The sequence below is a fragment of the Elephantulus edwardii genome, unplaced genomic scaffold (assembly GCF_000299155.1).
Source record: "Elephantulus edwardii isolate Elephantulus edwardi_28Jun2011 unplaced genomic scaffold, EleEdw1.0 scaffold00288, whole genome shotgun sequence".
Classification (NCBI taxonomy): domain Eukaryota; kingdom Metazoa; phylum Chordata; class Mammalia; order Macroscelidea; family Macroscelididae; genus Elephantulus; species Elephantulus edwardii.
The window spans coordinates 1,591,265-1,601,579 of NW_006400038.1; the positions used below are offsets into that span (position 1 = coordinate 1,591,265).

A 10,315-nucleotide genomic window follows, 5' to 3' on the forward strand; every position below is an offset into this window, starting at 1 on the left:
GACTCCAGCTCCTTGCACATTTCATTGTAATATTTTGCTTTGTCATCCTGTGCTACCTTTTGAAATCTTCTATTCAACTCTTTAGTATCTTGAGTTCTTCCCTGTGCTTTGGTGAAAAATAAACAACCTAAATTAAAAAAAAAAGTAAATATACAAAACCAAGAGCCAATATCACTGTCAATGGAGAAACACTAAAAACATTTTTTCTTGTAAAAATAATGCCTGCTATCACCACTTCTAGTCAATATTGTATTGGAAGTACTTTCATGGGCAATAGGACAAGAGAAGGGAATAAAAGGCATCCAGATCGACAAAGAAATGGTTAAATTGTCATTATATGCAGACAATATGAACACAGAAAACCCCAAGGACTCTACAGAAAAACTATTAAGGCTAGTGGACCAATTTAGTAGCATGGTAGAGTACAAGATCAATATTCAAAAATCAGCGGGATTTCTCTACTGTAACAATGAGAACTCAGAGAAGGAAATCAAGAAAGCAGTACCATTTACAACAGCCAACCACACATTGAGATACTTGGGAGTGGACCTAACTAAAGACTCAAAAGACCTATACAAAGAAAACTACGGAACATTTCTGCGAGACACACAAAAAGATCTAAATAAGTGGGGGAAATGTTCCTGTTCATGGATGTTGTGTTGTTGTTATGTGCCGTTGAGTCGCCTGCGACTCATAGCGACCCTATGTACAATAGCCCTAAACTCTGCTCTGTCCTGTGCCAATCGCACTGTCTCTGACACTCCCATCCCGATTATCCCAGTCACTGAATCAATCCACCTCATAGAGGGCCTTCCCCTCCTGCGCCGTCCCGCCACCCTCCCAAGCATGATGTCGTTCTCCAAGGACCGGTCTCTGTCTCTCCTCACAACATGTCCGAAGTATGTTAGATGGAGTCTCAGAGTCCTTGCCTCCAAGAAGCCATTCGGTTTAACACTTTCCAGGGCAAATCTGTTTGTTTTCCTAGCAGTCCATGGTATTCTCAATACTCTTCTCCAGCACTACAGCTCAAAGGCATCAATTCTCCTTCTATCCTCCTTGGTCATTGTCCAACTCTCTGATGCATAACAAGTGATTGCGAAGACCATGGACTCAATATTGTGAAGCTGACATCTGTTTTTATCTTTTCTTTCTCTCCTCTCTGTGTAATGATTTTTTGCTTTCTATATAGAAGTAAATAAATATACTTACTCATTGTTCATTTGTAATTTGTAACTTAATGTGTACAGTGCTTATCATTATAAGATATGATCACAACTCATAACTCAAACTGAAGGAAGAATATCGCAGTTGCCCCCAGCCCTGATCACTACTTGAAGAAACCTGATAATGTCTAAAGCAACCACACCAGACAATGGTTCCTGATAAGGTTCTAGACCTATTCCCAAAAGCACATACCCAAGTTAATTAACAGCTCCAAATTCCTAGCAAAATACCATCTTCTCTAATTCTCCCTAAAACTCCTATGAAAAGAAACTGCCCTTGACTGCCCATTTACCATTTTGACCTTCTCTGCTTAGTCACTTGGCATTTCTCTCAGAACGTGTAATTAAGTCCTGTTCATTTCTTGGGGCCAGCTTATTTCTTTCTCTCTTGCTCTCCACTCTTTTTTCTAACACTAACTCATTGATGCTGATTAAGACCTGACTCCATTGGGTCTCTGAGGCTGTAAATAACATGGAAAGAGGACTGTTCATCTTTTATTATCTTTTTTTAAAAAAAATATTTTCATTGTGATTTTAACAGAGGTTTACAAAAAAGTTGGCTTTTCATTTATTCCTTGTTGCACATTTGACTCCCTCTCCCTCCTGCCCCCCAAGTTCATTTTCTTTTTTTTCAATATTCATTCCTTGTTGCACAGGTTGCCCCCCTCCTCTTTGCAATGTACCTCTTATTCTGGACCATTGTCTTACATGTATACTCTTTCTCTTTGGGAGCTGTAAACTGCAAGAGATTTGGTGCAACCTTTGGGGTAGCAGGACCCCTCTTTCTTACTAGGCCCCAGAATTCCCTCATGGAGTTATGTCTCTCCTTCATGTCACCATTTTCTGATTCTGGAAACCCTACTCATCCTCTCAGAGCTCAGAGCTGGGTCACCTCCTTTGGAAAGTCTTGCATGACCACCCCTGCTCTGTACTCCTCACCTTCATCTTCATATCCACTACTCTCTTTATCTGATTGCAAATCTTTTTCCCCCAATCATGGAGCTAATTTTTTAATTATTGTGCTTTGTGTGAAAGTTGACAAACCACACTGCTTTGCCATTCAAATACTCATATACATTTTGTTTTATAACATTAGTGGTGGTGGTGGTGGTTGTGTATCATAGAGTCAGAAGTGATCCATAGCTGACTGGTAGGTTTTCAGAGGCAGTTAATCACACAGGAAAAGCTTGCCCAGCCTTCTCCCATGAGTACCTGGTGGCCTCGAATCCTATGCCTTCAAGATTGCAGTGCAGCTTCTTGCCACTAGGCCACCAGAGTATAACTACCCTCTTCCTACTTTTTCTCTGCAATTCTCGTTTCCATTAATCCCTCTATTCTTCCTCTTTCTAACTCCTGGGCTTTCCCATGGAACAAATGTAGCTAGTAATCTCTGGTTTTCATCTCATTGGTCTGTTGTTTGAAAATTGAGCCAGAGAGCTGAGTTTTTCCCCTAGGTTCAAAGGTTGACTAAAGGCCTTCCTGATGCTTTCCAGTTCTGTATTTTCTTCCACTATATCTGGCATCATTTACTGTGATCCCTTTCAGAGCGTCCAGCAGTAATATCTAGGGATAATTTAATTCTTCTGCATGTGGAAATTGAGGTTCTCATGGCTTGTTAGTCCTTTGGACTATTTCTCTATGGTTTTTGCTTTTGTTCTCTCATTTTTTGCTCCAGACAGTGAATGACTAATAGTTAACCTTAGATGACTGCTCCCCAGGTTTTAAGAAGCCACTTTCTACTCAGATAATTTACTTCCATGGAGAACCCCCTGAGATACTTCCAGACAAATGCTGACTATTTAATTCCCTAAGTATGTTTTCTTTCTCCTCCTGTCCTTTGTTCTCTTCCCCTCTTCACTTCCTTACTCACTTCCATCACATTCATGCCCACTGCGGACCCTCACACCCATCCCATGTCTCTCCCCACACTCAGCCTCTCCCCATCCACACCTCACTTCTATCCTTCTCCTTTCTTCATTCCCATTGCCATGCACATTCCCATCCTTTTGTATTGTCTATGAAAACAACGTTTTCCTTAAGAGCAGTGCTTTTTAAAAAAAGTTGACTTAGACTCATTGGTTAATTATGAAATAGATGTAGTTGGTCATGACAGGCTTATAAGGAAAATGAAATCAAGTGCAACAAAAATATTGAAGCATGTCTTTCATGGAAGTATGCTCATCCATTGTTTTGTGAAATGTCTCATTGAGCTTTATGTGCACTGGGTTATGATGATGTTATGTACCATTAAGTCACTTGAGACTCATAGTGACCCCTATGTACAATAACTGGGAACCCTGCTCTGTCCTGTGCCAACCTTATTGTCTCTGACATACCTACCCCCATTAACCCAGTCACTGAATCAATCTATCTTATAAAGGGTCTTCCTCTCTTTCACTGTTCTCCACCTTCCCAAGCATGATGTCCTTCTCCAAAGACTGATTACTCCTTGCAGCATGCTCAGAGTATGTCAGAAGAAGCTTCAGAATCCTTGCCTCCAAGAAGCAGCCTGATTTCACGCTCTCGAGGACAAACCTGTTTGTTCTGCTAGCAATCCATCATATATTCAATACTCTTCTCCAGCATCACAACTCAAAAGCATCAACTTTTCTTCTCTCATATCTAGTCATTGTTCAGCTTTCTAATGCATAGCAAGTAATTGCAAATACTACAGCCTGTATCAGGCACATTTTAGTCTCCAGAATGACACTGTTGCTTTTCAGCACTCTGGAGAGGTCCCTGACAGCAGACTTTCCCAGTGCAATTTGTCTTTTGATTTCCTGGCTGCCTATACCAAGAGTGTTGATTGTGGAGTTAAGCAAACGCAAGCTGTTTACAATCTCATTCTCTTTACTGGCTATCGTAATGCTGCCAACAACCTGCACAGTGGAGAGAAACTATGTTTTCTTGATATTGAGCTTCAATACATATTGAAGGCTGCAGTCCTTGACCTTGTGCAGTAAGCACTTCAGGTCTTCCTCAGTTTCTGCAAGCAAGGTTGTGCCATCTGCATAACACAGGTTGTTGATGAGTCTTTCTCCAATCCCGATGCTACATTCCTCCTCCTCATAGATCCCAGCCTCCCAGATCAGTTCAGTATATAGACTGAAAAGGTATGGAGATGGGACACATCCCTGGCATACACCCTTCCCAATTTTGAACCATGTAGTGTTTTCTTGCTCTATTCTATTCTGACAACTGCTTTCTAGTCCAAGTATAGGTTTCACATGAGCACAATCAATTGTTCTGGGATTCCCATTCTTCTCAGAGTCAGCCACAGTTTGTTGTGATCTGGAGTTAAATGCTTTTGTATAGCCAATGAAACACAGACATTCCTCTGGTACTCTCTGCTTTCAGCCAAGATACATCTAACATTAGCCATAATATCCCTAGTACCATGACCCCTTCTAAACTAAGCTTACACTTCTACTTCTCTGTTGATATGCTGTTCCAGTCATTTTTGGATAATTTTGAGCAGAATCTTATTTGTTAATGGTATTGTTTAATAATTTCCACTATCTGTTAGATAACCTTTCTTTGGAATGGGAGCAAATATAGATTTCTTCCAGTCAGTTGGCCAGATGGTTGTCCTCCAGATTTCTTGGCACAACTTGGTGAGCATGTCCACGGCAGTGTCTGTTGAACTATGTTGATTGGTATACCATGAATTCCCGGGGCCTTATTATTTGCCAGTTCTTTCAGAGCAGCTTGAATTTCTTCCTTCTTCACCACAAGTCTTGCTCATACATTGTTTCATGACATTTTTCTGCGTCAGCCAATTCCTTTTGTTACAGTGACTCTGTATACTCCTTCCATCTTCTTTTAATGCTTCCTGGATCATTAAGTATTCTGTCTAAAGGATCTTGAATATTGCAACTCAAAGCTTGAATTTGTTCGTCAGTTCCTTCAGCTTAAGAAAAGCGGTGCCTTGTGATACAATATATATTTCTTTTTTTGTGGGTTCTGATCACAAATGTTTGAAAGTTATTGATCCCAAGCACTGTACAGGGAGCACAGTAGGTGCTCCATGGAAGCTGTTGAAGAGCCAGCATTGGGGATGAAAGGATGGGAGGTGGGATAGAAGGCCAGGCTGCTGAGGATGTGGGAAACTTCTATTTTCCTTCGGCCTCCAGGTGAGATTTACTGTTTCTGGTGCTCTTTTCTAATTCCTTCCTTTCTATCCTTGGCAGGTAGTCTATGTCACCGCCACTTTTCCCTACATCATGCTTCTGATTCTCCTCATCCGAGGGATAACATTGCCCGGGGCCTCAGAAGGCATCAAGTTCTACCTGTACCCTGACCTGACCCGACTCTCTGACCCACAGGTAAGAGATACTGCCTGGTGGCCAAGGTCCCAGGCCACCCTTGGGAAGCCTCCTGCATGACTGTGTGTCATTCACAGAGGGTCAACAGTATGGCCACAGAAACCTTTGGAACCCTTCTCAGAATAATCATTTTAGTGCATACAATAATTCAAAAGAAAATAGGTATTTTGATGTAGTTATTAAAACATTAAAAAGGGTCAATTTGTGACATGATGTTGTTGTTCTGTTGTTGATTGCCTTCAAATCAAGCACAACTCACAGCGACCCTATGAACAAAAGACCTGAATCCTCTCTACAATTATCAACATTTATGAAAATTCATAGAGTTTCCAGAGGGATATTATTTAGGATGTGGATGCTACTCCTGTTTCCAAACCTGTCATAGTATGTTATTGTGTTTTGGGGTTTTTTTCCTGATGAAGATTATTTTTTTCACTAGTTTGTTTATAAAATTCCAATACAAATTCAAACAAATCTTTCAATTTCCCTCACCCCTCCACCCATCAAATTGCACAACCCAGTGATTAATCCCCTCTTCCCCCTGTACATCCACATCCCTCTGCTTCCAGCCTCTCCCACCCCTCCTGAATCCTTATACTCATTCTATAATAACAGTCTTATACAATATTTATACTTGTGGGACTGAGTTAGTTCATTCAGCATTATGCTCTCCAGTCCCTACCAAGTTAGGTAATAATTTGCAAAATTATTGCTCCTGTGTGCTGCATAGTATTCCATTGTGCCATTGAGTTGCTTGTGATGTATAGCAACCTTATGTATAGGAGCTCTGAATCCTTTCCTGTCCTGAACCAGTCTCACTAATTCTGACACACCTACTTCTATCACCCCAGTTCCTGTATCAATCCATCTCATCCGGGTTCTCCCTCTCTTGTGCTGTCTATCCACCTTTCCGAGCATTATGTCTTTCTCCAAAGATGATCACTCCTGCCCATGTGTCCAAAAGAAGTGAAATGGAGCTTCAAAATCCTAGCCTCCAAGGAGAGACTTGGTTTCATCCTCTCCAAGACAGACCTATTTGTTTTCTTGGCAGTCCATTGTATGTTCAAGAACTACCATGATTCAAGGCAATAATGAACATAAATAATATTTTAAGATATTGAGAATGTTATATGAAATCTGAGGGAAATAAAAGGAAGAAGTTTATAGGAAACTGTGTTATGGGTTTCTGCCTGTAGTTATAGGATATGCTTTCTTTTAGCTGAAGGCTAGCAAAAATATCAACATCTCTTTTTTACATCAACTAAGATACCAGATCTCTGAAATAATGCAACTTAGTGAGAGCAATTGAATGTTTGTTGATGATTGATTTTCTTGGTGGGACTAGCTCATGGGGTGGAGGGGATTAAATAATTGGAGATATCTGGTTGACCTATTGTTGTTGTTGTTAGGTGCCATCAAGTCGTAGACGACTCATAGCGACACTATGAATGAGAGGCCTGAGCACTGTTTGTACATAGAGTTTCATTTTGGAAGTGGATGCCACTCCTGCTTCCAGGCTTGTTTTAGTCGGGAAGCACCAGCAAACACTGTCCACCATGAGTAACCATTACCACGTTTAGCACATCACTGTCACCGTGTTCAGCATCACAGCACCCTCGAGTTACCTCTGTACAGCAATGTGCAGACCAGTTGTCTATAATAAAGCAATGGTTATTCTGAGTTTCATTCAAAGCTCATTGCTGTTGAGTTGGAACTGGCTCATAGCTGACCCTCCAGTGGGTTTGTGGAAGCTGTAACTCAGACAGGAGGAGATTGCCCATTTTTCTCGTGAGGAACCCTGGTGTATTGGAACTGCCAGACAACTGTTGGGTTAGCAACACAACTCCGCATGGCCTATGCAACCAGAGCTCCTAGATGAATATAACTCAATCATAAAGAGAAATGAATACAATCCAAACCAATACAATCCTCTTCAGTTCTAATTTGTATTAATTCTGTGTCTTCTAAAATAGCAATTATCTGTTGTGTGTATTTTAACACAATAGGAAAAACAAATGTCATGCCACCAGAATGTGGAATGCATATAAAATCTGAAATAGAAGATGAGGCTTGTAAGAAATGTCAAATCAATGGCGTATGTTCCCAGCTCCCAGTGGAGCTTGACTGGGGGTGACTGTGGAATGCTGGTTTGTGAACTTGCCTCGTGACAGTGAATTACAGCAGTTGGTGGGGTGCACCATCAGCTCATTTTTTCTCTGTGTGTCATGCCATCGTGAGAAGCCTGCCTGTTTGACCATGGGGCTCCGGGCACCATGTACCTGGTGATAGCATCCTGAAATGCAGGCAGAACCCCTAGGAAGAAGGAAATTAGCTCCTGACCGCTGGTCTCCCAGTGCCAGCCTGCAATGGCAAAGGCTCAGTTGAAGAAGTGTGTTTGGAAAAACTATTTGCATGATTATTGTTCTGAATATTTTTTCATGTCCTGAATTCTGCCTTGATCCCAAGCAGACTGCCATTCCTCTATTCAACTCTTAGACTTCTTTTCCTTTGGTTCTCCAGGTGAAGCCTCTCTGATTAGCACCCAGGAGTATATGAACCTAGCTGATGACTAGAATCCCTGGAGCCCACACCTGGAGAATCTAGGAAGATAGAGATGGCACTTGAGCATCTTTGCCTTAAGACCTTTAGAGGTGATTCTGAACAAGAAGGTTTAGGGAAACCGTAATGACATCAATGGTCTTAGAGCCCTGTGCATGCACAGGTTCGCACACATACATGAGTGCGCGCGCGCGCGCACTCTCTCTCTCTCTCTCACACACACACACACACACACACACACACACACACAGCCCAAGCATAAAGGTGAGACCAGGGTAGTGCACCACAGAACCATGCCCTGAACTTTCACAAGGAATAGCTACGTGGAATTGTAAGAAGTGCATTGATTTGGGTGTGGGGACATAGGTTTTCTTGGTTCTGTAAGTAGCCCTGAGTGACCTTAGAAGATCCCTTTCTTACCTCTTCTAGGCTTCATCAGGCACCCTGGTGTCTTAGTGGTAAGGAGTGGCACTGCCAGTGAAAAGGCACACAATTCAAATCCACCAGCTGCTCTGAAAGAGGAAGATGCAAACTCTTCCCATGCAATTTACAGATTCTGAAAACCTCCTGGAGAGTCAGCTGCAAGTCGGTTCAGACTCAATGGCACGTAACAGCAGCAAACTTCAGTGGAATTCAGTCAGTGCTTCTTACAGTGTATTCTGAGAGTCTGTGCTCGGGGACAAATCTAACTATCATCCTGTTTTTATAAGTAAACTGTTATTGAATTGCTGTTTTTATTGTTATGTGCTGTCAAGTTTCCTGTGACTCATAGTGACCCTATGTACCAAAGCTCTGAACCTTGCCCTATCCTGAGCCAGTAACAAACCTATCCCCATTATCCTAGTTACTGTGTCAATCCATCTCATCCAGGGTCTTCCTCTCTTGTGCTTTCCCTCCACCCTTCCAAGCATGATGTTCCTCTACAAGGACTGATCCCTCCTAGCCACATTCCCAAAGCATGTGAGACAGAGCTTCAAAATCCTTGCCTTCAAGGAGCAGCCTGGTTTCACCCTCTCTAGGATAAACCTATTTGTTCTTTTGGCAGTCCATGCTCTGTTCAAAAGTCTTCTCCAGCACCACAACTCAAAGACTTCTTCTGTCATGTCTAAGTCATTCTCCAGCTCTTTAAGGCATGGAAAGTAGTTGTAAATACCATGACCTGAATCAGGCACACCTTAGTCTCTTAGACTCTTTAGTACTTTGGAGAGGTCCCTGACAGCAACATTCCCTAGAGAAGTTAGTCTTTTGAGTTCTTAGCTGTTGGAGCCAAGAATGTTCACTGTGGATCTGAGCAAGTTGAAATTGTTAACGACCTCACTCTCTTCTCCATCTATTAAAGACTGCAATCCTTAGCTTTCAGCAAATGCTTTAGATCCTCCTCAGTTTCAGCAAGCAAGCTTGTCATCTGCATAATGTAGATTGTTGATGAGTTTTCCTCCTATCCTGATGCTACATTCCTCCTCATAAAGTCCAGCCTCCCAAATGATCTATTCTGCATATAGATCAAAAAGGTATGGAGACAATACACATTCCTGATGCACTTCTTTCTAAATTATGAACCATGCAATGAGTATTTCCTTACTTTGTTCTGACAGCTGCCTTCTGGTCCAAGTATAGGTTTCACATGAGCACAATCAGGTGTTCTGGGATTCCCATTCTTCCCAAGGTTAGCCACAGTTTGTTGTGATCTACACAGTCAAATACCTTTGCACAGTCATTGAAACAGAGACATTCCTCTGGTGCTCTTTGCTTTCAGCCAAGATCCAGCTGATATTGGTGATAATATCTCTGGTGCCACAGCCTCTTCTAAGTCCTGCCTGTGTCTTTAGAAGTTCTCTGTTGATGTTCCTATAGTTTTTGGATAATCTTCAACAGGATTTTGCTTGGTGTGTGATATCAGTGATATTGTTAGATAACTTCCACACTCTGTTGAGTCACCCTTTTTTTTGGAATGGGAATAAATATGAATCTCTTCTAGTCAGTTGACCAGGCAGTTGTCTTCCAGATACTTGGTGAGTACAACCAGGACAACAGCATCTGTCTGTTGGAACAGAAGAATTTCATGAAACAACATATGAGCAAGAGCCTATGGTTATGAAAGAAGAAGTTCAAGCTGCTTTGAAGGACATGGCCAAAAATAAGGCTCCAGGAATAGATGGTATACCAATTGATATATTTCAGTTAACAGATGCTGCCCTGGACGTGCTC

General features: G+C 41.8%; 1 protein-coding gene across 1 annotated transcript in view; it reads left to right on the forward strand.

Moving 5' to 3' along the window:
- The window catches only part of SLC6A11 (solute carrier family 6 (neurotransmitter transporter), member 11), a 229,931-nt gene that overhangs the window by 127,059 nt on the left and 92,557 nt on the right, over nucleotides 1-10,315 (forward strand). Inside the window, exon 6 of the mRNA XM_006900542.1 lies at nucleotides 5,414-5,548. Coding sequence (XP_006900604.1) covers nucleotides 5,414-5,548 — 135 coding nt within the window. The remainder of the gene's footprint in view (nucleotides 1-5,413; nucleotides 5,549-10,315) is intronic.